This window comes from Somniosus microcephalus, chromosome 7 (assembly GCF_052327205.1).
Source record: "Somniosus microcephalus isolate GS21.2 chromosome 7, FLI_Smic_1.0, whole genome shotgun sequence".
In the NCBI taxonomy this organism is placed as follows: domain Eukaryota; kingdom Metazoa; phylum Chordata; class Chondrichthyes; order Squaliformes; family Somniosidae; genus Somniosus; species Somniosus microcephalus.
Genome location: NC_140993.1, coordinates 68,960,217 through 68,987,594, shown reverse-complemented (window position 1 = coordinate 68,987,594; position 27,378 = coordinate 68,960,217). Strand labels below are relative to the sequence as shown.

The following is a 27,378-nucleotide window of genomic DNA, read 5'->3' as shown; positions in this document are numbered from 1 at the left end:
TTAGGGCAGATGCCAGCAAGTGTTTGTTTTGGTTGACAGCCACGCACGACTGAAGCACAGTATCTATCCAAAAAAACAAAGCCGGTCATCTCCACCATCAGAGATATTCAAGGCCAGCGATAATAATTAACCTCAGCGACCAATAGCTAACTTAGGGGTAGACAGGCTTCTGCTGGTGTGTCGCAGCAGTTTTGACTGGAGTTTTGCACAGGAGACTTCTGACGGGATGAGATCCTGGTTGACCGCCCTTGTGTGCGTCGGAGCGGTTGCGGTGGGGCACGGAGGCCCGGTTCAACGGACACCGACGTCCAAGGACGCTCTGTATGCCGCCATTTACAAGTACAACGCGGGGTCCAGCCGGCTGAACCTCTTTAAACTCATGGGAGCCCACTGCATCGCAATCAAGGTATAAAGACGTCATTGAACTGCTGGAATTGCGAAAGTGGATTCACAGCGGGCCTGCGTATGGCTTGTTTTTATTGCCTCAGAATTGGGAGGAGGAGGTGGGTGAGTGGGGGAGGCACAGGGTAAGGCTTCCTCCTGCACCCAGCCAGAGGCAAGAGAAGCAAGAAAAAAGCAATGGGGTCGATTTTCACTGCCTTTGCCTGGCATTAAAGGGACAGTAACAGCCTTAAAATGGGGTCGGTAGCATTTTGGCCCTTTTATCACCGGCGATGCGGCCAGCTCCATTTTGAAAGTGGTCTACTGCCGGGTGTCCAAAGTGCCCACCTGTTTCAGGCGACAGGCCCGTTTTAATATGGAAATCGGGGTCCATGACATAAATAGGCCCCCAATTGCCATTTTAGGTTGGAACTGGTCGGAGCCTGCACCGTGCCCAGTCCGACCAGTTCCGCGTCCGAGGGAACTGAAGAGGCCTGCCAAAGGTAAGTGTTGAATTATTTCTGTGGGCCCCGGAGGAGCAGGGGTGCTCCTCTCGGACTCACAAAAATAATCTAGGATGCTGCCGCCCCGAGACCCCCACCCTCCATGATCGTGAACCGCCCCCCCCCCTCCACCACCACCAACAACTTACCTTGCTGGTAGCAGCCCAGGCGCGATCTTGAGGCCTCTATCTGGTGAGCTGTGTCAGGGTGCCTGTTTGGCAGGCTATTCGACTTTGGAATACATTATAACCAAGTCTGATCCTGTACTTGCCTGGCATTATCCATACACACTTTCCAATGGTAGTTATTGGATAGTGAGCAGGCACATTCACCCAGCTGAATTTAATTCCCCCCTCCCTAGCCCCGGTGAGATAAGGACAATTGTAATGTTCTTAATCCCCTCCCACTCAGCACCACCCTCCTCCCACTCCAGCATGAGTGTAGCTCAGAACTGGCTGTGGACAGGCGCTGGGACCCTCCTGTCGATATAACTCACTGTGACAATGGAGGAGATTCAATATACACATATATATCTATTTTTGACAGTTGCTATTTTTCAGTTGAATGGTCTCCAATGCTTGCAAATTTGTTGTTAGCCATTGTACCAGTGATGAAGCCCAGTTTATAACTTAGATTATTTTTATTATTGATAAATCCAGATTCAGGGCCAAGGACAATGGCACTGGATACGATCAAGGTTCAAAGGAGTAGGACAGAATTACATAGAACATACAGCACAGAAACAGGCCATTCAGCCCAACAGGTCTATGCCGATCTTTATGCTCCCACTCTAATTCCCTCTTCTCACGCTGCCCCCATATCCCTCTATTCCCTTCACTCCTCATGTATGTATCAAGCCGGGCAAGTGCAGGATCAAACTTGGTTATTGTGGTATCTTGAGGTGGCCATAGATGGAGACGGACACCGGTTAACTCCATAACATGGTTTAATCAACCCTTGCACATAAAAGCTTCTGCCATGAGGCAGCATAAACAAAGAGTACAACAGTACAGATCAGACTTAACTCAGGAGAGCAATTGCCACAGCACCACCTGGTGGATCAGGTTACACATAACCTCCCAGGTTACTACACTCCTCCCCCCTTAAGATTGCCGTATGCAATTCTTAAACAATAACCCTTACTAGGTACTACGTTTTAACTAACCAGCATGCTCTAACCATGGTTAACCCCTGACTAATTTAACAGGTTTGTATAAGTCTTTCTGGTTGCTTGCGAATCCTTTGTGAACGTCTTAATTCCACTTGTGGTGGATTCTCAGATTCATTCGCACTTGAGATTGGAGTAGTCTCTGATGTTGGTTTTACTCTGTCCCGCTGTGGCCTGGCAGTACCAGTGTCCACTGGCACCTTATAAGCCGTGCTGGGTCCTGGAACAGCCTCCTCTACTGCCCTTTGTTCCATCTGAGGCAGTTCCCCCTGCTGCCGGCTGAAAAGCTGATCCACGTGCCGACGAACCCCTCGACCATCCCCTAGTAACACGGAGTATGACACAGGTCCTGTAATGTCTTGGATTAGTCCTGGTATCCATTTAGGTCCATAACCGAAGTTCCGGGTGTACACAGAGTCCCCTATGGCGAAATGGCGAGCTTTAGTATGTTTGTCATGGTACGCTTTTTGGTTTGTTTGTTTTGTCTCAACCTTGCTTTTGAGATCTGGGTGTATCAGGTCTAACGTGCACCGCAACTTTCTCCCCATCATCAACTCAGCCGGAGAAAGCCCCGTGGTAGCTTGGGGTGTTATACGATAACTAAACAAGGCTCTATTGAGCTTGGTCTCCAGGGTGTCACCTGAGCTCTTCCTCATGAGCTCCTTAAAAGTCTGCACGGCTCGCTCGGCTAACCCATTTGAGGCTGGGTGATATGGAGCCGAGGTGACATGTGTGATTCCATTCCTTACCATGAATTCTTTGCTCCCTTCACTAACAAAACACTGTGCATTGTCGGATACAATCATTTCTGGAATACCATGCCTGCTGAAGCTGTTCCTGAGACAATTCAGTGTGGCATCAGTCATTGCAGAGCTCACTGGATAAACGTCGATCCACTTTGAGTGAGCGTCTACCAGCACCAAAAACATTTTGCCCCTAAAAGGTCCCGCATAGTCTATGTGAATTCTCCTCCAGGGTTTGCTGGGCCACTCCCAGGGATGGAGTGGTGCCCCGGCAGGTGCTTTCCTCTGTTCCTGACATATAGTGCATGACTTTACCTTTGACTCAATTTCAGCATCCAAGTTAGGCCACCACAGGTAGCTCCTAGCCAGTCCTTTCATTTTAGTCATTCCTGGGTGCGATTGATGCAACTGTTCCATCAAAGTAGAGCATCCCCGCTCTGGGACTATGATGCGTGCTCCCCATAGCACACATCCATCTTGGACACTGAGCTTGTGCTGTCTCTGTCTGTACGGCGCGAACTCCGGTCCCTCACGGTGATCTGGCCAGCCTTTCCCAGGACTAGGGACAGGGTCACTGGCAAGGCTTGGAAGCTAAGCAGAGCCAGGCCTGGTTAGTACCTGGAGGGGTGACCATCAGGGAAGACCAGGTGCAGAAGGTCACGGAAGGAGCCCCGAGGAGGGGCGGTTGGTGAGAAGGTCACAGAAGGAGCCCCGGGAGGGGCGGCTGGTGAGCAGGCCTGGGCGTTGGGCTGAAGATTGTCGGACAGGAGGAATGGTGGAAATGGAATGGTGGCGCGCACAGACGCAGCGGCTTTGCTTCTCCCAGGACGGTGCTATTTACGTTTAATGTTAATGTTATTTGTACTGGACTCATGGGAGCTTGCAAGATCACATTTCGTTGTTCATGTACTTGTGCATTGTACAATGACAATAAAGTTGAATTATTATTAATTATTATATTATTATTATAGTCACGGACCCTTGACAGAACGGGGTCCTTGGCTGTCCAGCCCTGGATTTGCGCTGAAGTCATCAGGGGACTGATCTCCTAATCCAGCATCAGGACGTGCTCCTCAGGGGAAGTACTGCGAGGCAATTTTGAGAGGGGCAGGCGGCTGAGAGCATCCGCGTTCCCGTTTTCCTTGCCGGCTCTGTACGTGATCACATATTCATAGGCTCTTAGTATTACTGCCCATCTCATTATTCTCTGTGATGCCATTTGAGGCACCGCTTTCATCTCATTCAGTAAGCTAATAAGAGGCTTGTGGTCAGTACTGATTACAAACTTCCTCCCATATATGTACTTATGGAATTTCTTTACTCCAAATATAATGACCAACCCCTCTTTATCAAGCTGTGAATAGTTCTTTTCCGCAGCTGTGAGCGTGCGTGAAACAAACCCGATGGGCCTTTCCACTCCATCTGGCATGCGGTGGGCCAACACTGCCCCCACTCCATAGGGTGATGCGTCGTAGGACATTATCAGCTCCTTCTTCTCGTCATAATGCACTAACACCCTGCTGGACTGAAGTAGCTCCTTTGACTGCTGAAACGCTTTTGCTTGCTCTGGCCCCCAACGCCATGACTCCTCCTTTCTCAGCAGTTTGTGCAGGGGTGCCAGCAGCATCGATAAGTTTGGAAGAAACCGGTTATAATAATTCAGGAGCCCTAGATAGGCTTTCAGTTCAGTCACTGAGGTGGGTGCAGGTGCAGCCTGCACTGCCCGCACTTTCCCTGGTAATGGATGGAGGCCTGTGGCATCCACCCGATGTCCCAGGAATGTAACTTCCTTCTCCATGAAACTACACTTACTCCGTTTCAGGCGTAGCCCCGCCTCTTCCAGCTGCTGTAGCACTTTGTCCAGTGTTTTTAAGTGATCCTGATCGTCACTTCCTGTTAGCAGAATATCATCTAAGTACACGGCCACCTTTGGAATGCCCTGCAGAATGCCCTCCATAGTCAGTTGGAATATTGCTGGGCTAGAACTGACACCAAATGGTAACCTGGCATACGTGAACAGCCCCTTGTGCGTGTTCACCGTGACAAACTTTTTTGATTCTTCATCTAGCAATATCTGCTGATACGCATGACTCATGTCCAGTTTGCTGAATCTTTGTCCCCCAGCGAGCGATGTTAACATGTCCTCCATTCTCGGAATGGGGTACTGTTCCAGTGATGATACTCTGTTCACTGTTAACTTATAGTCACCACACACCCTTACGTTACCGTCGGGCTTCAATACCGGGACTATTGGTGCCGCCCAGTCTGAAAATTTCACTGGTTCTATTACTTTGTCCTTTAGCAGGTGATCTAGTTCCGCCTCCACCTTGGTTTTCATTGCAAAAGGTACCGACCTTGGTTTAAAGAAACGAGGCGTGGCATCACTGGCTACATGAATCTTGGCTGTGGCTCCCCTTAAGGTGCCCAGTTCGTCCTTGAACACTAACTCATGCTTCATCAGCACTTCTTGCAGTGCCTCTGTACTGTCCTCCATTTTATTAATTGCCTGCCAGTCCACACTCAACTCACTGATCCACCCTTGCCCTAACAGGTTTGGCCCTGACCCTGCTACCACTACCACCGTAAGCTCTTTGGTGACTCCTTTGTGTTCCACTTGTACTTCGGCCGCCCCCAAAATGTCCACCTTCTGTCCTGTGTAGGTTTTGAGACTAATGGGGCATGTACCTAGCTCTGGTACTTTTGCTTCCCCCCATAGCTTGGCGTACTCAGTCTGCGACATTATGGTTACACTACATCCGGTGTCAATCTCAAACTTTACTTGACCCCCGTTCACTATCAAATACTGAGTGAGAGGGGGTACGTTGGGCCTTGAAGTGTCTATACTGTATATAGTGAAAACCTCCTCACTAGACTCACTAGACTCTTCCTCTTGTATGTAATTTGCCCGCTTTGTGTACTTCTCCCTCTCCCCTTTAGCATGCTTTGCCTCTTTAGCACTGCTTCTCTCACTCACTGCCCTTTTACAGACTTTCTTTAAGTGCCCTATTTTTCCACAATTGTGGCACTTTGCCTTTGCAAACCTGCAGTCCTTTGCATAATGGCTCGTCCCGCCACATCGGTAGCAATCCCCAACCCCGACTGGTGGACTTTTCGCGCCAGCTTCCATCTTGAAAACAGCTCCTCCCACTGGTTTACTCCATTTCTCCTTGCTCATACTGTTTAAGTCCTTAATGTCCTTGTTAGCCATCTCCATGGCTTGTGCTTTTTTAAGTGCCGTCTCAAACGTTAATCCTTCTTCTGACAGCAACCTTTGCTGTATACTGTCGTCGTTAACTCCGCGTACTAGTCTGTCCCTTAACATGACTGTGAGCGTATTTCCAAAATTACAGTCCTGTGCGAGCTTCCGAAGCTCCTCCACATACTCAGTAACGCTTTCTTCCGGCCTCCTAATCCTCGAATTGAATTTCCATCTCTGTACTATTTCACTAGGTTTCGGATTGAAATGATTCTTTAGTAGACTCACCAACTCGTCAAAAGATTTTTCTCCTGGCCGCTCCGGGCTCAGCAGATTCCTCATCCGTGTATAGGTTTGCACTCCCACACAACACAGTAAAATGGCCCTTTTCTTTTCAGCACTGTCCACCTTGTTTGCCATAAAGAAATGGCTCAGTATTACAATATACTCCTCCCAAGACTGCGACTTGCTGTCAAAAGGTGCCACGGAGCCTACTGTTCCTGCCATTCTTGGAGTCCGGTCACTTCAGCCAAAAAATCAAACTCCGTTTCGACTCCCGCGGCCTAGCCTCGTGCTTTTCTGACTAGTTTGCTAACCAACCCGAGCACCTCTTCCGAATACTCCAAAACTCTTCCGTCCTTTATTCTCGTCGCCATATGTGGTATCTTGAGGTGGCCATAGATGGAGACGGACACCGGTTAACTCCGTAACATGGTTTAATCAACCCTTGCACATAAAAGCTTCTGCCATGAGGCAGCATAAACAAAGAGTACAACAGTACAGATCAGACTTAACTTAGGAGAGCAATTGCCACAGCACCACCTGGTGGATCAGGTTACACATAACCTCTCAGGTTACTACAGTTATAATGCCCTCCAAGGTGTAATAGCCTGCTATCTGCTTCAACCACTTCACGTGGCAGCGAGTTCCACATTCTCACCACGCTCTGTGTAAAAAAATCCTTCCTAAATGGTTTGATCTGTTAGTGACTGTTTTATATTTATGGCTCCTTGTTCTGGACTCACCCACAAATGAAAAAAAGCTAAGGGATGGTAAACCCAATGATGAGGCATCAGACAAAGATTGTGGTGGAGCGCCATATTCCCCCCACCCCCTGCGACCCTCTGCTTGATGGTTAGCGGAGTGGATGTACTGCTGCATGGGATGGGTGAAAGGCGGTTTTACCCTGTTTGGCACGTCAGTGTACTCTGCCTGCAAGACCGCCGTGCGCCATAAGCAGCAGGAGGTGGCGACCAGACCCAACATGTACCTGCAGGACCTGGGAACAGTTGAGGGAGAACACTTTACAGAACCTGGCAAGGTCCCAAGTAGATGGCCCAAGATCACATGCCACAAAGTGTTGTCCGTCAACTCGTTTAGTATTTAATGCTGGCACCCAGGCCAAGCTCTCACATAACCTCACAGAACATTGGATCTCATGCATGCCAATAACTTCAGTAGGGCACACATTTAAGGTGCAATTTACAATTGAAACCTTTGGCACAGTCGCATCTTCCAGGGATTTCACACAACAAGCTATTGTAACACAAACACGGTCACTTACTGCCCCCCAGCATGCTCTTCAGCTTGGCGACATGGCAGCCTGCACTGGCCCCTTGAAATGTAGCAGTGCAGCATCACTGGTGAGCTGAATCAACCCATTCAGTGGGATAGGTGAGGAAAGTGGATCAAAGTAGCTCGGTGGTGGTTATAACACTGGACTAGCAACCCAAAGGTTGTGAGTTCATAACCCCACTGTGGTAAATTATGAAAGTGAATTCAATAAATCTGGTTACCTTTTGGGCTGGTACCAGAAGAATGACCATGAAGCTGTCGGATTGTTGTAAAAACTAAACTGGTTCACTAATGTCCTTCAGAGAAGGGAATCTGCCACCCATACCTGGTCTGGCTTACATTGCGACTCCAGTTCCACGCTATGTTGTTGACTCTTAATGCCCTTGGGGCAACTAGGGATGAGTAATAAATAGTAGCTTGGCAGTTTCGCCCACATTCCAAGAACAAATAGAAACAACCTACATTCTGGTATGGTTGATACATGTGTGCAGCACCTTAACGAATACTGCAGTGCTAACTGGCAATGAACCAGTTAGCACTGGATGGCAGTGGCATCCTTGCCGACCACTGGTAATGTTGGCTGGAGGTGCAGGGCTCCTTGCTGAAAATGACAAAGATCTGCAACTGGCTCGCTGTTGACTGCGAGGCAGCTGTCCTCAGCAATGGCAGGCATCAAATATAGTTTAGTGCCTACTGATCTTGCTGGTGGGCAGATTGTGCCACCTCAACCGTGAAGTACTGGTGCCAATACTTTGATCTTTGCTTTTGTGCATCAGGTGCCGGTATCTTGCAGCAGGGGGCACTGAGGCCTAAGGCCCTCGGAGTGGCCAAAGCACAGGGCAAATCATATCTCAACTGAAAAGACATACATAGAAATACATAGGAGTTACAACATGGAAACAGGCCATTCGGCCCAACCAGTCCATGTTGACGTTTACCCTCCACGTAACCATATAGTTCTACTTACATTTACCCGCCCTGTTCCCATATTCCTTTAGCCCCTTGTCCTTCACCACATATCCAATCTAATTTGAATGTTGACATCGTTTCTGCCTCAACCAGTAACCCTGAAAAAATTTCGCAACCTCTCAACTCTCTGGCCTAGAAATTCAGGCGCGTCCACTTTTGGGTGCAGGCTACAATTCCTATTAGGCCTTGGGCCTCATTTCTACTGAAAGTAAGAGGCAGCTCGCCTGGTGAAGCATCACTAAAGATTGAGCTGGCGTGACACTAGCAACAGCCCTCAAGTAACTTAGTCCCAGTGAATGTGTGCGTTAGGCTTTGACGTTCTTCCATACTTGTGAGCTAGGCTTATTAAGGCACTCATTTTTATGTAAATTAAGGACGCTCCCATAATGAGCACTCTACAGAAAATAGGCACTGCATGGACACCCATTTCTTCAGTTGGGTCCTTGCTGTTAAAGGTGTATTGCAGTTTTTCAGATTCCTGTGCAGCTGTTTGCCATTCACTGCATCTGTGTTTTTTCATCTTTGTTCTTGGGATGTGGGCCACGTTGGCAAGGATGCATTTATTGACTCAGTACCCAGAGAAGGTGGTTTAACACATTCTCCTTCGACCACTGCAGTCCTTGTGGCGATGGTGCTCCCACAATGGCACTTACGTGGCGCGAATGTTACCTGCCACTTTGCCAGCTCTAGCCTGGCTGTTGTTCAGGTCCTGCTGTGGGCTGGCACAGGCTGCTTCATTATCAGAGAGTTCTGAGTGAAGCCGAACACTAAGGAATCATGTGAGCAGTCCTGCTCCTGAGTTTGTGATGGAGGGAAGGTCATTGGTGAAGCACCTGAATATGGCTGGGTCGAAGATGCTTTCCTGAGGAACTCCTGCAGCAATGTCCTGCGGCTGAGGTGATTGGCCTCTGACAATCAGAAGCATCTTCGTTTGTGTCATGTATGACTGCACTGGAGAGTTTTCCCTTTTGACTAGCAGTGACCTCAGCTTTGCTAGAATCACTAATGCCATTCTCGGTTGACTGCTGCCTTGATGTCGAGGGCAGCTTACACTCACCTCTCCTTGCTGTTGTGGGAGAAAGGAAGTCAATGAGGTTTATTAAAGCCTTACTTACAGTTTCTTAAAGCTGCACCCTGTCTGTTATCTGAGATTGTTTCCCAACCTAACAGTACTGAGGGACTACTGCACTGTCGAAGGTGCTGTCCTTTATGATGACATGTTAAACTGAGGCCCATCTACCTGTTCAGGTAAATGTAAAAGATCCCGTGGCATCGTTCCAAGAGGAACAGGTGAGTTTCCTTGGTGTCCTGATCAACACTCCTCCCTCAACCAACACCACCGAAAAACACATTAACTGGCCCTTCGTTTCATTTGCTGTTTGTGGGACCTTGCTGTGCATAAATTGGATGCCACGTTTAACTACATAACAGCAGTGACTGCACTTCAAAAGTAATTCATTGGTTGGATATCTTGAGGATGTTATATTTCATTGTATAAATGCAAGTTCTTTCCTTCTAAATTGCAGGTACTGGAGGAGGAGCACGGAAGTTATGCCAGACAGGACAACAATGAGAACACCTCCTTAAACTGCCAACAGGCCCAGACATTGGCATCTGGAGAAAACCTGTATGTGGAGACTACACCTTCCCAAAGAGGCTGTCACTGAACTGTGCTCGATGGGACAGTGTAGAGGGAACTTCACTCTATATCTAACCTGTGTTGTGCCTACCCAGGAAATGTTTGATAGGACAGTGTAGATGGAGCTTTCCTCTGTATCCAATCCATGCTGCACTTTACTTGGGAGTGCTCGATGGGGCAGTGTAGAAGGAGCGTTACTCTGTACCTAACCCCTGCTGTACCTGCCCTGGGTATGTTTGATGGGATAGTATATAGGGAACTTTACTCCATCTTTAACCCATGCTGTGCCTGCCCAGGGAGTGTTTGATGGGACTATTTAAACGGAGCTTTCCTCTGTATCTAACCCGTGCTGTACCTGATATGGGAGTCCTTGCTGATGACACTGGTATGTAGATATGTGAAATGTATCTGTTTCTCAGGAGTAAAATCCCTCAGCTTGTGAGAAGACAAATTCACTGACGAAAAAGAAGCAAATGTCTGTGAATGTCAACAGACCAGGCTCCCTAGAATGTACTGCTCGAAGTGTATAACGGCTTAATCACCTCTCCTTTCTGCAGGTAGTGTCACAAGGAAAAGAATACGAGATTGGGTTTGCCCTCAAGCAGACAGTGTGCACTAAAGGAATGGAGGATGTAATGCAAGAGTGTGAATTCATGGATAATGGGGTGAGTATGCCTGTGTCCTCTTTCTGAGTGTGTTGGGGGCCTGTCAAGCAATGTGACCCAGTGGAATTAACTGTGATTCACGGGTGCCCCCTTTTATCAAAGGATGCCAGTTGGTGGGATGAGCTGAGCCTGGGCCTAGCTTCCATCCCTGGGAGTCGTCTATCCATTCTGCTGCAGTAGAAGGAGGCCATTCGAGCCATTGGGCCTGTGCTAGCTCTTTTTTTAGAGCAAACCAAATCTAATCCCACTGCCCCACTCTCTCCCCATAGCTCTAAATCTTCATTCACTTCAAATATTTATCCAGTTTACCCTTAAATGATGCAATGGTGTCTGCCTCAGGCATTCCCTGGGACAAAGCATTCCAAGCTTTGTGTAAAAAAATGTTTTAAACCTTTTCCCTCACTCTTTTAGTGATAATTATAAATTGAAGACCTCTTGCCACACCTCGGAAAGAATATATTGGTCTTGGCGGGAGTGCAGCACAGATTCACCAGAATTCACCACTAGAAAGGGTGGTTGAGGCCAGGACACTGGACTTATTTAAAACGAGGCTGGATGATGTAACGAGGAGACCGTGGGGTTGGTCTTCTGGAAAGAGGTCAAATAGGCTGAAGGGGCTTCTCGTTCCTAACCTAGGTTATGAAGTGCAATAAGCTTCGAACTGTGAATATCTTCCAAAAATTCTGAACATGACCATTTGTTCCAACGATTGTTCCATTTTCCCAACAGACCATCTTGACCTGCAACGCGGTCATTACAGTTAGATTCAACATCCCTCTACCAACCAGAACTGTAGTCACCTGCACACAGGTAAGCAATCTCTTTCTTTCCTTTTTGGTGACTACTTCACATAGAGGGACAGTGAATGGACAGACCAGATATAATTACTGTCAGGCAATGACCATCTCCAACAAGAGACAGCCTAACTACCTCTGCTTGATAATCAGTGGCATTACCATCGCCAAATCCCTACCAACATCCTGGGGGTCACTATTGACCAGAAACTCAACTGGACCAACCACATAAATGCGGTGGCTACTAGAGCAGGGCAGAGGCTGGGTGGGTATTCTTTCACAAGTGGCTCACCTCCTGACTCCCCAAAGCCTCTCCATCTACAAGGCACAAGTCAGAAGTGTGATGGAATACTCTCCACTTGCCTGGATGGGTGCTGTTGCAACAATGTTCAAGAGGTTCAACAACATCCAGGACAAAGCAGACCGCTTGACTTGCACTTTATCCACCAGCTTAAACATCCACTCCCTCCACCACTAACGCACTGTGGCTGCAGCGTGTACTATCTACAGGATGCACTGCAGCAAGTCATCAAGGCTTCTTTGGCAGCATCTCCCAAACCCATGACCTCCACCACCTACAACAACAACAACAACTTGTCTTTATATAGCGCCTTTAACATAGTAAAACGCCCCAAGGCACTTCACAAGAGTATTATAAGTCAAAAAATTTGACACCGAGCCACATAAGGAGAAATTAGGGTAGGTGACCAAAAGCTTGGTCAAAGAGGTAGGTTTTAAGGAGAGTCTTAAAGGAGTAAAGAGAGGTAGAGAGGTGGAGAGATTTAGGGAGAGAATTCCAGAGCTTAACATAGAAACATAGAAACATAGAAGGTAGGAGCAGGAGTAGGCCATTCGGCCCCTCGAGCCTGCTCTGCCATTCAATGCGATCATGGCTGATCATCCAAATTCAGTACCCGGTCCCTGCTTTCTCCCCATACCCCTTGATCCCTTTAGCCTTAAGAAATATATCCAACTCCTTCTTGAATATATTTAATGAATTGGCCTCTACTGCCTTCTGTGGTAGAGAATTCCACAGGTTCACCACTCTCTGGGTGAAGAAATTCCTCCTCATTTCTGTCCTAAATGGCCTACCCCTTATCCTCAGACTGTGACTCCTGGTTCTGGACTCCCCGACCATCGGGAATATCCTTCCTGCATCTAGTCTGTCCAGTCCTGTCAGAATTTTATAAGTTTCAATGAGATCCCCTCTCATTCTTCTAAACTCCAGCGAGTACAAGCCCAATCGACCCAATCTCTCCTCATACATCATTCCTGCCATCTCAGGTATCAGCCTGGTGAATCTTCGCTGAACTCCTTCCATGGCAAGAACATCCTTCCTCAGATAAGGTGACCAAAACTGCACACAATACTCAAGATGTGGTCTCACCAAGGCACTGTACAACTGCAGCAAGACATCCTTGTTCCTGTGCTCAAACCCTCTCGCTACGAAGGCCAACATACCATTTGCCTTCTTAACCGCCTGCTGCACCTGCATGCTTACCTTCAGCGACTGGTGCACAAGGACACCCAGGTCTCGTTGCATTTCCCCTTCTCCCAATCTATTGCCATTCAGATAATAATCTGCCTTCCTGTTTTTGCTACCAAAGTGGATAACCTCACATTTATCCACATTATATTGCATCTGCCATGCTTCTGCCCAATCACCCAACCTGTCCAAATCATCCTGGAGTTTCTCGGCATCCTCCTCACAGCACACACGCCCACCCAGCTTTGTGTCGTCTGCAAATTTGGAGATATTACATCTAGTTCCCTTGTCTAGATTATTAATATATATTGTGAATAGCTGGGGTCCAAGGACCGATCCCTGTGGTACCCCACTAGTCACTGCCTGCCACTCGGAAAAAGACCCGTTTATTCCAACTCTTTGCTTTCTGTCTGCCAACCAGTTCTCTATTCAAGTCAATACCTTGCCCCCAATCCCACGTGCCTTAACTTTACACGCTAATCTCTTATGCGGGACCTTATCGAAAGCCTTCTGAAAGTCCAAATACACCACATCCGCTGGTTCTCCCTTATCTATTTTACCAGTTACATCCTCAAAAAATCCCAGTAGATTAGTCAAGCACGATTTACCTTTTGTAAATCTATGTTGACTTTGTCCGATCCTGTCACTGTTTTCCAAGTGCTCTGCTATTACATCTTTTATAATGGACTCTAGCATTTTCCCCACTACCGATGTCAGGCTTACTGGTCTGTAATTCCCCGTTTTCTCTCTACCACCTTTTTTGAATAGTGGGGTAACATTAGCTACCCTCCAATCCATGGGTACTGTTCCAGATTCCATCGAATGTTGGGAGATGATCAGCAATGCATCTACTATTTCTAGGGCCACTTTCTTAAGTACCCTAGGATGTAGATTATCAGGCCCTGGGGATTTATCGGCCTTCAATCCCATCAATTTCCTTAACACTATTTCCCTACAAATACTGATTTCTTTCAGTTCCTCCCTTTCATCAGACCCTATGTTCCCCGACGTCTCTGGGAGCTTAGGGCCAAAGCAGCTGAAGGGATGCTCAGGAGGGCAGAATTAGAGGAGCACAGATATCTCAGGGGTTGTGGGGCTGGAGGAGACTACAGAGATAGGGAGGGGCGAGGCCATGGAGGTATTTGAAAACAAGGATGAGAATTTTAAAATCGTGGCATTGCTTAACCGGGAACCAATGTAGGTCAGCGAGCACAGGGGTGATGGGTGAATGGGACTTGATGCAAGTTAGGACACAGGCAACCGAATTTTGGATGACCTCAAGTTTACGTAGGGTGAAATGTGGGAGGCCAGCCAGGAGTGCGTTGGAATAGTCAAGTCTCGAGGTAACAATGGATGAGGGTTTCAGCAGCAGATGAGCTGAGGCAGGTGCAGAGACGGGCAATGTTACGGAGGTGGAAATAGGCAGTCTTAGTTATGCCACAGATATGTGGTTGGAAGCTCATTTCAGGGTCAAATATGACACCAAGGTTGCGAACAGTGTGGTTCATCCTCAGACAGATGCTAGGGAGAGAACATATTTCTTATAAGAACATAAGAAACAGGAGCAGGAGCAGGCCAATCGGCCCCTCGAACCTGCTCCGCCATTCAATAAGATCATGGCTGATCCAATCTTGGCCTCAACACCACTTTCCCGCTCTCTCCCCATAACCCTTGACTCGCTTGTAGTTCAAATGTCTGTCAATCTCTGCCTTGAATATATTCAATGACTCTGCCTCCACAGCTCTCTGGGGCAGAGAATTCCAAAGATTCACCACCCTCTGAGAGAAGAAATTCCTCCTCATCTCCGTTTTAAATGGGCGATCCCTTATTCTGAAATTATGCCCTCTAGTTCTAGATTCTCCCATGAGGGGAAACATCCTCCCTGCATCCACCCTGTCAAGCCCCCTCAGAATCTTATATGTTTCAATACGATCACCTCTCATTCTTCTAAACTCCAATGAGTATAGGCCCAACCTGCTCAACCTTTCATCATACGTCAACCCCTTCATCCCAGGAATCAACCTAGTGAACCTTCTCTGCACTGCCTCCAATGCAAGTATATCCTTATTTATTTAATGGAGACCAAAACTGTACGCAGTACTCCAGGTGAGGTCTCACCAGCGCCCTGTAAAGTTGCATCAAAACTTCCCTACTTTTATACTCCATACCCCTTGCAATAAAGGCCAACATTCCATTAGCCTTCCTAATTACTTGCTGAGAGGGATGGAGTCGGTGGCTAGAACGACTGGGACAGCAAGGACAGGGATGTGGGTGTCGCTTGCAGGTTGAGGGCTGATCGAGATGCTGAAAATGTTAAAATGATTTGATAGGGTAGGGTAGTTAGACAGAAACTATTTCCTCTGGTGGGGGAAGTCAGAAACAGGAGACATAATCTTAAAATTCGAGCTAGGCCATTTAAGGGTGAAATCAGGAAGCACTTTTTCACACAAAGGGTAGTGGAAATCTGGAATTCTCTCCCCCAAAAGGCTGTGGATGTTGGGGCAATTAAAGCTTTCAAGACAGAGATCGATATATTTTTGTTGGGTAAGGGTATCAAGCGATATGGAGCAAAGGTGGGTAAATGGAGTTGAGGTACAGATCAGCAGTGATCTAATTGAATGGCGGAGCAGGAGCGAGGGGCTGAATAGCCCACTCCTGTTCCTAATATTCCTATGAGGGAAAAGGACGGTCGAGATTTGCGAGCGCTGCGTTCAATCCATGTGTTTTGTTTTTGCCTTTTCAGTAAAATTGACTGAGGAGTTTCGAAGAGGACATTGGCCAGCAGCATAGTGGGCAGAACGAACCGCCAAGGCAGCCATCTTTTGTCGGAAGTCACACGTTTAAAATAAAAATTGGCTTTGGACTCTCCAGAAACTGTTTAAAATGAGACATTTGAGGGTAAAATTTGCAATCTGCATTGTATTCAATCCTTGACGTCGGGCCTCGCCCCCTTTTCTTGAGACCGTCTGCCAATCATTTCTCCAGACCAATAGTAACTGGAGCTGAGCAGCCCAACCAATTACAGCTATTCCTCTAAGTGGTATCATAAGGGAGCCGGTAAACTGGATTCCATTTAAAGAGTGAGTCGCACTGTCTGAATCATCTGATCCTGTTACAATAAATTATAATCAATACTAAACCTCCGTCTGATTCTATGTCTGTTTTATCTTAAGTGTGGACAACACTGCCCCCTACACTCAAGAGCTGAATTAACAGATAGGCACACCGATGAGCATTAAAAGCGCCCTGCTCTCCTGACTGTATCTCTACTGATGTTAATCTGGCCCCCTCACACCATCACTCAGTAACCTCTCCCCCAGGTACCCTGTGTTACTAACCATAAACTTGAAATTCCTCCAGTATTGCATTGGGAAACTGGTGTTATTGGGACTGGAGTGAAGTTTTGGATGGGACCCGGTTGTGCCAGGATCTTGCCACATTTCTGTCAAAGTTTCCATGGTGCACCTCTCTGGCCCAGTATTGAATCCTTTTAAACAACTCAAGGGAATACAAACCAGGTTTATGCAACCTGTTCTCATTATTTAACCCTGCAAGCTTTGGATCCAAAGTTGATTACAACATACTTCCAACTAGGATTACGCTACCCATTACTTTCCAGACAGGACCACCCAACCCATTGATGACTAGCCAGCATCACCTTACCTAGGGCATTGTTTCGCAGTTGGAATGGATAACAAGATGGAGCGATCCCACAGGAAGCCTGTATTACGCAGAGTGGTCCCAGAGAATGTATATGTGCATTTGGGGAAGCAATGATGGGAGCAATAAAGAAGCCGCCCCTAAAAAAGGAAAATTATGCTATACAGGTTCAAAGTCCTCATCAGAGACCCAGCATAGCGTGTTGCAATGTGATGTTTGGCCCTTGTGTCACTCTCCAATGTCCAGCAGGTGGCAGACACTGTCCATCTGTCAGACTCACTGGTCTCCACAGAAACAGTGCGCTTCATTCAGAGACACCATTCAGACAGAATTAAAGGCCATTTCTAATATTCTATTTGGGGACAATGCTGCAACCTCCTGAATGATTGTTTGTTCTGATGTTTATCTGATGGTTACTGTCCTGCTTGGAACTAGGAAATCCCACCTAGATAAAGTAACTATGAATTATCCATTATGCTCAATTAGATTCCAGCCTGTAACTCACTCCTTGGTATCCATTATTATCTATATATAAACCATCTGAACTCCTTGATTAGATTTCAGCCTGTAACTCTCTCTGAGGTTACTATTATTCTATATGTAACCTATTTGAACCCCTCGATTAGATTCCAGCCTGTAATTCATTCCGGGTATTCATTATTCTATATATAAACCATCTGAACCCCTCAATTAGATTCCAGTCTGCAACTCACTCCCACGTATCTGTTATTCTATATAAACCAGCTGAACTCCTTGGTTGGATCCTAGCTTGTAGCTCATTTTGAATATCTGTTATTGTATATAAACAATTAAAATACAATAAGCACTGTGTTTGAAGAGTTGATTGTACTTCCAGAGGTGGTGCTGTGGACACGGTCTCCTATCTCACACTAACTCACCTTTATTTAGTGCATGTGTCACATTGTAGAAAGGCAAAGAAATCAATGTGTAAGCCGCAGACATGTTATAAAATTCAGGGTATGATTGAGCTCAGGGGTGGGGAAGGAAGAAACCAGTGAGGGGTCATGATCCTGATCGCTTTGCAACGAGTGGATGTATGGAAACTTTGTTTGAGGACAGGATCCGGTTCATCTAGGATGCCTATCATGGTCAAATCTCAAGGGCAATTAGGGATGGACAATAAATGCTAGCCTTGAGAGCGACGCCCGCATCCCATAAACGAATAAAAAAAAATATTTGGACCCCACCCACTATCCAGGCTCACACATGGAGAATGGCCTCTTGGGTGAGGGTTTTTTAGAGTTGTACATTAGCAAAGGAGAGGAGAAGAAGATGGGAACTTCGGAGGGAATAAAATCTCAACTAGCACTGAGTGAAGCATCAGTTAGGGAGCTGAGGTCACAAGACTCTAGATCCGCTCCAGCAGCTCCTGATATTTGCAGCCTGCGCCATTGATTTTCTGCCCTGTAAATGATTGCCTTGTCAGTCGCAGTCTCTAAGGGTTAGTTATGTACTAAACAGCTGAGACTCAATCCAGTGGCAGCCCGTTTAAACCTCGCTACCTGGTGAATTAACAAATAAGTACATAATTCTTTCTGTGCCTTTATTTTAAGAAGTGATCTCTGTGGTATTTCCCCAGGGCCGCAGGGCTGGGGATTTTTGTTGCGTTTCTAATCCAGAGCACGTCACAGCACTGAACAACTGCAATAGGACACGACGGGTGCAAGCTTTACTGTTGTGACTTTGTTTCTGTCTCTGTCCCTTCTCCTACATAGAAACATAGAAGATAGGAGCAGGAGTAGGCCATTCGGCCCCTCGAGCCTGCTCCGCCATTCAATGCGATCATGGCTGATCATCCAAATTCAGTACCCGGTCCCTGCTTTCTCCCCATACCCCTTGATCCCTTTAGCCTTAAGAAATATATCCAACTCCTTCTTGAATATATTTAATGTATTGGCCTCTACTGCCTTCTGTGGTAGAGAATTCCACAGGTTCACCACTCTCTGGGTGAAGAAATTCCTCCTCATTTCTGTCCTAAATGTCCTATCCCTTATCCTTAGACTGTGACCCCTGGTTCTGGACTCCCCGACCATCGGGAACATCCTTCCAGCATCTAGTCTGTCCAGTCCTGTCAGAATTTTATAAGTTTCAATGAGATCCCCTCTCATTCTTCTAAACTCCAGCGAGTACAAGCCCAATCGACCCAATCTCTCCTCATACGTCATTCCTGCCATCCCAGGTATCAGCCTGGTGAATCTTCGCTGAACTCCTTCCATGGCAAGAACATCCTTCCTCAGATAATGCGACCAAAATTGCACACAATACTCAAGATGTGGTCTCACCAAGGCCCTGTACAACTGCAGCAAGACATCCTTGTCCCTGTACTCAAACCCTCTCGCTACGAAGGCCAACATGCCATTTGCCTTCTTAACCGCCTGCTGCACCTGCATGCTTACCTTCAGCGGCTGGTGCACAAGGACACCCAGGTCTCGTTGCACTTCCCCTTCTCCCAATCTATTGCCATTCAGATAATAATCTGCCTTCCTGTTTTTGCCACCAAAGTGGATAACCTCGCATTTATCCACGTTATATTGCATCTGCCATGCTTTTGCCCAATCACCCAACCTGTCCAAATCATCCTGGAGTTTCTCGGCATCCTCCTCACAGCACACACGCCCACCCAGCTTTGTGTCGTCTGCAAATTTGGAGATATTACATCTAGTTCCCTTGTCTAGATCATTAATATATATTTTGAATAGCTGGGGCCCAAGGACCGATCCCTGCGGTACCCCACTAGTCACTGCCTGCCACTCGAAAAAAGACCCGTTTATTCCAACTCTTTGCTTTCTGTCTGCCAACCAGTTCTCCATCCAAGTCAATACCTTGCCCCCAATCTCATATGCCTTAGCTTTACACGCTAATCTCTTATGTGGGACCTTATCGAAAGCCTTCTGAAAGTCCAAATACACCACATCCACTGGTTCTCCCTTATCTATTTTACCAGTTACATAACACCAGTCACTGCACTTCAAAGTAATTCATTGTCCGTGGAGCACTGAGACATTTCTGAGAGAGGTGATAAGACACTATGGCCTAGAAATTCATTGTAGCCACTTTTGGGGCAGTAAAGTGGGGCGGCCGCTAAAGTTTGCGCCCGCCGCCAAATCGAGGCCACTTCTCCGATATTCATTAGCTTCGCCCTAAGAGTTCGCTCGAGCGCTAAAACTGGTGTTGGATGCCTCTGTTTGGGCGCTAAGCCGGAGGTGCTGATCGATAGCGCCGAGGCCGGGCGCAGCGCAGGTGCGGCCATCTCGTGATTGACAGCAGGCACCCTGGTGCCGGCCAGCTCTTAAGGGGGAAGGGTCGACTGTGTCTGCTGCCACGCCCTGGATAGTGGAACCCTGCAGCTAGGCCTGAACACTGCTGCTGGACCCAAATAGCGCCTGAAGCCATGGAGAAGGCCCGTGAACGTGCGCAGCGCTTCTCAGAGCGTGATCTGAGTGTGCTGGTTGGTGCTGTGGAGAAGAGGCGCCATGTTTTGTACCCGCACAATGGCAAGAGGGCGCCGTTCCGCGTCTACAGGAGAGCCTGGAGGCATGTCGCCAGCAAGCTGTCAGCCAACAGCGAGGTCCCCAGGAGCGGTGTCCAATGCCGCAAAAGGTTTAATGACCTCACGCGGATTGTCAGGGTGAGTACCCTTTCCAGTGACCTCCTCATCCTTGCATGTGCACCTCACATTATGGGCAAAGGGACCTGAAAGCCCTAATGGCCAGCCCTCATCCAGCAGCGATGGGACAGGCATGAACATCAATTGCACAATCTGCACTTAACACACTGGCCAGGCTATTCCACCATGGGAGGCAGTGCACACAAGATCAGGGCGACACACTGGCCAGGCTATTCCACCATGGGAGGCAGTGCACACAAGATCAGGGTGACACACTGTACTTAGAGGCCGTCCTTTCTCTTGCAGGCCAAGCTGGCAAATAATCGGAAGAGCCGGACTGTGACCGGGGGAGGCCGACCCCAGATCCAGCCGCTCACCGAGCTTCAACATCGCGTGGAGCGCATCATGGGTGCCCGGGTGATTGGCCCTCTTGCATGTGGAGATGCCGACCCTGTTCTGGCCACCAATGGTAAGGACATCCACGTTTGGACCTCTCTCGTCCCACTTGCGCATCAGATCTACATCCTTTGCCACTGTCCGACCAATGCGCTGAATGCCACCACTCATGCATCCCTTGCTGACGCCCTCTCCTCAGTCTAAAGCTACTCTTGTGCCTTCCTGCTTTCAGATGGTGAGGAGGAGGTCCCTGAACTTGCCAGTGACAGCCCCTCAGAAGAGGAGCAGGAGGAGGAGCAAGAGGAAGGCGGCCCATCAGGGGAACCCTCAGCTGCGGCCACCCAGGCCAATGTAGGGGACACGTCTTCCCTGGAGGGGAGCGTGGCGGAAGCTTCGAAGGGGAGGGGAGCTCATGGGACCTGCGGCCTGCAGAAACGCGGGAGGGGGGTGGAAGCTCGGCGGCCTTCTCCCCAGAGGGGGGATGCGTCGGAGGGGAGTCCAATTGCTGGGCCCAGCGGCGAACAGCAACGCAGGAAGGGTCGGCCAGCTCGGCGGCCTTCTCCCCAGAGGGAGAGTCCGGCCCCCAGTCCGGAGATGGTCTTCGCCGAGGAGATGGAACGCCTCGAGGACTTGTCCGCGGACTCGGAGCGCCGGCACACGGAGCTCATGGCGGCAGTGGCACGGTTGCCTGAGGCCATCGAGTCCCTCTCTCGGAGTGTGACTGAGTTCGGGCCCTCAGAGGCCATCAGTCGGGCGGAATTCCGGGCAGATCAGGCAGCGAGTCGGGCGGAATTCGGGGCAGATCAGGCAGCGAGTCGGGCGGAATTCGGGGCAGCTCTGGCAGCGACTGGCTAGGTGATCAGTGGTGCCGTCCAGTTAATGGCTGCTCTGATGCGGTCAGTGAACAGGTCAACATGGGCACTCACTGCTGCCACACTCGCTGTGTCAGCTAGGCATCGCCAGGGCACCCGGCGCGCTGCAGCAGCACAGCGGTCTGTCCCTCGGCAGATTGGTGCGCATGCTGCAGTGCTGGCCCGGGCGAGTGCCAGTGTCTCAGGCGACCAGCGAGCGCCTGCCATCCGCCAGCTTGCCCGCATTCCTCCAGCCGCCACTGCCACTCCCCCAGTGGAGCTGGCAGGAGCTACTGCAGCGACTGATGCTGGCCAGCCACAGCTGCAGCATTCAACAGCCGACCGCTCGACGGCCAGACCTCGACTAGGCCGACCCCCAAGGGCATCTGCCATCACGACATGTGCCCCTCAGGCGCCTGCCCCCAGCCTTGCAGCAGCCAATGGCCTTACTTTGAGGAGGAGCAGCAGGGCGGGCAGGGGCCACACAAAGATGGCCAAGGCATCGCCCTAGCGGGCCAAATAGTCGAATGTGTGGCCAGTTGTGTTTGTTTTTTGAGGCCGAGATTTGCATGTTTGTTTTTTGAAGGCCGATGATGTGATGTTTGTTTTTTTACGAAGGCCGAGAATGACGGCCATTTTAGTTGCACTATTTTGTTAATCCTCTCCAGGTTGTGGGAGCGAGTAATTTGTTTGAGTGTTTTTTGGGGGTTTCGTCTGTTTTTGGTTTTCATGTGGGAAGGGAGCTGAGTTTGAACAATAAAGCATTTTATTTATTAACATTGTCCATGTTTGATCTTTGAAGTGTTTGTTGCCTTAACCGGCTGAGGGCTTGCGGAGCGGCTGCAATCATGTTCTTTCATTGGCACATGCCATTCCCTGACAGGGGGCCTAGAAGTGACGTTCAATAAGCCGCCGACGGGCGGCCCTTGGACCTTGTGCCTCCCTCCTGGGCTGGTACTCCTCGTCCTCCTCCTCCTCATGCTCCTCCTGCTCCTCCTCCTGAGGTGGTGGTCCAACGTGAGGTGGCAGTGCCTGAGTCCTGCGGATAGCCAGGTTGTGCAGCATGCAGCAAACGACGACGAATTGGGAGACTCGATCCTGCGAATACTGGAGGGCTCCCCCGGAGCGATCGAGACAGCGGAACCGTTGCTTGAGGACGCCGATTGTTTGTTCTATGATGTTCCTAGTCGCTTGATGGCTCTCGTTGTATGCCTCTTCAGCAGGGGTCGTGGGCGCGCGGAGCGGGGTCATGAGCCAGGTACACAAAGGATAGCCTTTGTCCCCGATAAGCCATCCTCTTGGGGGAGGCTGTGCCTGGAACATGTCAGCCACAGTTGTCTGTCGCAGGATAAAGGCATCGTGGCTGCTGCCTGGAAAGCGGGCATTGACAGCTAGGATGCGCTGCCTGTGGTCACACACCAGCTGTACGTTGAGGGAATGGTAGCCCTTCCGGTTGCGGTAATCCTCGGCATGCTCCAGAGGTGCCCGCAAAGCCACATGCGTGCAGTCAATGGCGCCCTGCACCATGGGGAAGCCCGCTATTCTTGCAAATCCCACTGCACGCTGCTGCTGCTTGTCCAGGGTCATGGGGAAGGAGATGAATTGATGTCTCCTTGTGAAAAGGGCTTCTGTCACCTGGCAGATGCAGCAATGCACGGCGAACTGGGAGATGTTAGCGATGTCCCCAGCAGCGGATTGGAAGGAGCCGGTGGCATAGAAGTTGAGAGCCACCGTCACCTTCACTGCCACCGACAGAGACGTCCTGCACATCAGCTGTGGCTGCAGATCTCTGTGAAGCAGCTGGCAGATGTCTGCAACGACCTCCCTTCTGAATCGCAGCCTCCTAACACACATCGCGGCAGACATGGTCAGATAGGAGGACTGCTGGCGGTATACCCTGGGTGGGTAAGGCCTCACTTGGCGACGCCTGTTGCCCCCTCTGCGTCTAGCCAGGGCTGCCAGTCTCTCACGGCGTCTGTAAGCTCTTCTGGCATAAAGCTGAAAGTCAGCGTTGGCACCCAATGCAGCCCCCATTATATGCTGGCAAACACTGAGCTCTCAATGAAGGCAAAGATAATTGCTAAGCTCTGGCCTGAGCCAAAAATACCTGTCCTAGTGTTGGTCCAAACCAGTAAGCTCTCCTCCTTGGTCTCTGTCCAAAAAACCGTGGCACAAGAGTGAATGCTGCAAAATGGCTGGCCTTTATAGTGCAGGGTAAGTGCCCTTTAATTAGCGCTGTGTACCGTTCCACTTCACAGTCGTTAGGGCCGCCCGGCGCACAATGGGCCGGCGTGAGTGAAGTTCCGGTTTGGGGCGCACAAAGGGCGTTGCACTATTAAATGACGTCATGATCTGCGCGCGCAGCAGGGCGCGCGCTAAGACTTTGCACCGGCGCTAAATGTGTCCTGAAGTTGGGGAGAGGCGCAGATCGCGCTGCGCCCGGGCGATAAGCGCCTAGCGCTCGAGATCTACTCCTCCTAAGGCACTAACGGCTGGCGCGCCCAACTGAATTTCTAGGCCTATGTAATTGCAAGTCCTTCCTTCCTTCCTTCCTTCCTTCCTCCCTTCCTTCCTTCCTCCCTCCCTCCCTCCCTTCCTTCCCTTCCTTCCTTCCTTCCCTCCTTCCCTCCCAACAACTTGCATTTATAGAGCCACTTTAACATAGAAAAGAAATGTCCCAAGGTGCTGTACAGATGCGTAATCAGAGAAAAATCAATACCGAGCCAAAGGAGGCGATATTAGGAGGGGTGAGCAAATGCTCTGTCAAAGAGCTGCATTTTAGGTAGGGTCTTAAAGGGAGAAAGAGGCAAAGGTTATTTAGGGGGTGAATTCCAGAAAGTAGGACCCAGATGGCTGAAGGCATGGCCGCTAATGGTGGGGCGAAGGGAGTGGGGGATGCACGGGAGGCTAAAGTTGGAATAAGGCAGAGTTCTCAGAGGATTGCAGGGCTGGAGGAAGTTACAGAGCTAAGGAGGGGTGATACTATGAAGGGATATGAACACAAGGATGAGAATTTTAAATTTGAACCATTGGGGACCGGGAGCCAATGTAAGTCAGTGATGAGGGGTGATGAGTGAATGGGACTTAGTGTGGGTTAGGATATGCACAGCAGAGTTTTGGATGAGCAGAAATTTATGGAGGGTGAGAGGTGGGAGGCCGGCCAGGAAGGCATTGGAATAGTCAAGACCGGAGGTAACAAAGGCATGGAACAGATGAGGGTTTCAGCTGCAGATGTGCTGAGGCAGGGGCGGAGACGGGCGATGTTACGGAGGTGGGAATAGGCAGTCTTTGTCATGGAGATGATCTGGGGCTGAAAGCTCAGCTTAGGGGCCAACAGGATGTCGAATGTCTCGGCAGGGGGATGAAATCAATGGCAAGTGGTTGTGCCGAGGGCCGAAGACAATGGCTTCGGTCTTCCCAATATGTAACTGGAGAAGATTGTGACTCATCCAGGACTGGATGTTGGACAAGCAGTCTGACAACAGAGAGGCAGTGGCGGGGTTGAGACAGGTGGTGGAGAGATAGACCTGGGTGTTGTCAGTGTACACGTGGAAGCCGATCCCATGTCTGCGGGTGATTTGCCAAGTGGCAGTACATAGATGAGGAAGAGGAGGAATGCCAAAGGTGGATCATTGGGGAACTCCACCGGTAACACTGCTGGGGCAGGAAGTGAAGGCATTGCTGGAGATGTTCTGGCTATGATTGCATAGGTTAGAGTCAAACACTGCAGCGAGATTGAGGTGAATGAGATGGGATAGCACACCATGGTCAGAAGATGTCATTTCTGATTTCACAGCCAACAGTAATCCAAAGGCCTGGGCAAATAATCCAGAGAATGTGTGTTCAAATGCCAGCATGGCAGTTTGATCATTTGAATACAGATTTTTTTAAAAATCTGGAAATAAAAAAGTTAAAGTGACCATGAAACTGTCGGATTGTCGTAAAAAGCCAACTGGTTCACTAATGTCCTTTAGGGAAGGAAACCTGCAGTCCTTACCCAGTCTGGCCTATACGCGACTCAAGTCCCACACCAACGTGATTGACTCTTAACTACCCTCTGAAGTGGCCAAGTAAAGCACTCATAGAGAATCATAGAGAATCATGCATCATAGAGAAAAGCAGTAGGCCATTCAGCCCCTCGAGCCTGTTCCACCATTCAATTAGACCATGGCTGATCTGTATTCATTTTCCCGCCTTTGATCCATATCCCTTGATACCCTTACTGAATAAAAATGTGTCGATCTCATCCATGAAAATTTCAATTGACCCAGCATCCACAGACTTTTTGGGGAGAGAGTTCCAGATTTGCACCACCCTTTGTGTGAAAAAGTTCTTCCTGAATGGTTTAACTCTAATGTTAAGATTGTACCCCTGGCCAGAAACGTACTGATCAAGGTAGTTCTCCTGAACACACTTCAGAAATTCTTCCCCCTCTCTGCCCTTTACATTATTACTATCCCAGTCTATATTAGGATAGTTGAAGTCCCCCATTATCACTACGCTATAGTTCTTGCGCCTCTCAGTAATTTCCCTGCAAATTTGCTCCTCTATATCCTTCCCACTAGTTGGTGGCCTATAGAATACACCTCTATTATTTCTTAACTCTAACCAAATAGATTCTGTCCTTGACCCCTCCAGGATATCCTCTCTCTCCAGCACTGTAACATTCTCCTTAATCTCCCTAATCAATACTGCCACCCCACCTCCTTTCTTTCCTTCCTTACCTTTCCTGAACACCTCATATCCAGGAATATTTAATACCCAATCCTGCCCTTTTTTGAGCCAGGTCTCCGTTATTACCACGACATCATATTCCCATGTAACTATTTGCACCTGCAGCTCACCAACCTTATTTACCACGCTTCATGCATTTACATACATGCACTGTAAACCTCTCTTAGACCTTCTTGTATTCTCTCTTAGTCTGACTCCACCTAATACTTTACTATTTCTTACTCTAGTGCTATTTGTTTCTCCCAATCCTTTGTGCACTCTGTTTCTCCTTTCTAATGGTACATCCTGGTGCCCATTCCCCTGCCAAATACCCCAGCAGAGAAAATAACTTCCCTGCATTTCCCCTATCATTTTAAACACCTCAATTAGCTTATCCAATTTTATTTTCATTAATTCTGGTGAAAGGGCATTGCTAACAAGGCCAGCATTTATTGTCTATCCCTAGTTGCCCTTGAGAAGGTGGTGGTGAGCCTTCTTCTGGCCCTGTTGCAGTTCCACAGTGCTGTTTGGCAGGGAGTTCCAGGATTTTGACCCAGTGACCATGAAGGAACGGCGATATATGTCCAAGTCGGGATGGTGTGTGACTTGGAGGGGAACCTGGAGGTGATGGTGTTTCCATGCACCTGCTGCCCTTGTCCTTCTAGGTGGTGATCGCGGGTTTGGGAGATGTTGTTGAAGAAGCCTTCATGATTTGCTACAGTGCATCCTGTAGATACTACACACTGCAGCCGCGGTTCGCCAATGGTGGAGGGAGTGGATGTTTAAGGTGGTGGATGGGTTGCTGCTCAAGCTGACTGCTTTGTCCTGGATGGTGTCGAGCTTCTTGAGTGCTGTAAAATAACTGGAATGCAAATCGGATGGGTTCCATAAATGGTGGGTGATCTGCTTCACCTGATTACTGCCCAGGCTGTGAAGTTGAATCTACCCCATCTTTTCTGTAGCATACACTCATATAGCACTATAAGGTCACCTCTCAGTTGCCTCATTTCA

The 27,378-nt window shown here is 48.8% G+C and overlaps 1 protein-coding gene across 1 annotated transcript; it reads left to right on the top strand.

Moving 5' to 3' along the window:
• Positions 1 to 155: 155 nt before the first annotated feature.
• Positions 156 to 16,258, top strand: LOC147114690 (cathelicidin-related peptide Oh-Cath-like). Its single transcript, XM_085992540.1, has 4 exons — positions 156 to 406; positions 10,732 to 10,839; positions 11,569 to 11,649; positions 15,863 to 16,258. The coding sequence occupies exons 1-4, from the start codon at positions 227 to 229 to the stop codon at positions 15,863 to 15,865; spliced, it is 372 nt and encodes a 123-aa protein (XP_085848666.1). The 5' UTR covers positions 156 to 226; the 3' UTR covers positions 15,866 to 16,258.
• The last annotated feature ends 11,120 nt before the right edge of the window (positions 16,259 to 27,378 follow it).

What these genes read in the sequence shown, in the direction of transcription:
- LOC147114690 (XM_085992540.1), top strand. Translation starts at nt 227, where the DNA reads ATGAGATCCTGGTTGACCGCCCTTGTGTGCGTCGGAGCGGTTGCGGTG. An exon ending in CCCACTGCATCGCAATCAAG is followed by an intron (nt 407 to 10,731) that starts GTATAAAGACGT and finishes TCCTTTCTGCAG; the next exon opens with GTAGTGTCACAAGGAAAAGA. An exon ending in GTGAATTCATGGATAATGGG is followed by an intron (nt 10,840 to 11,568) that starts GTGAGTATGCCT and finishes TTTTCCCAACAG; the next exon opens with ACCATCTTGACCTGCAACGC.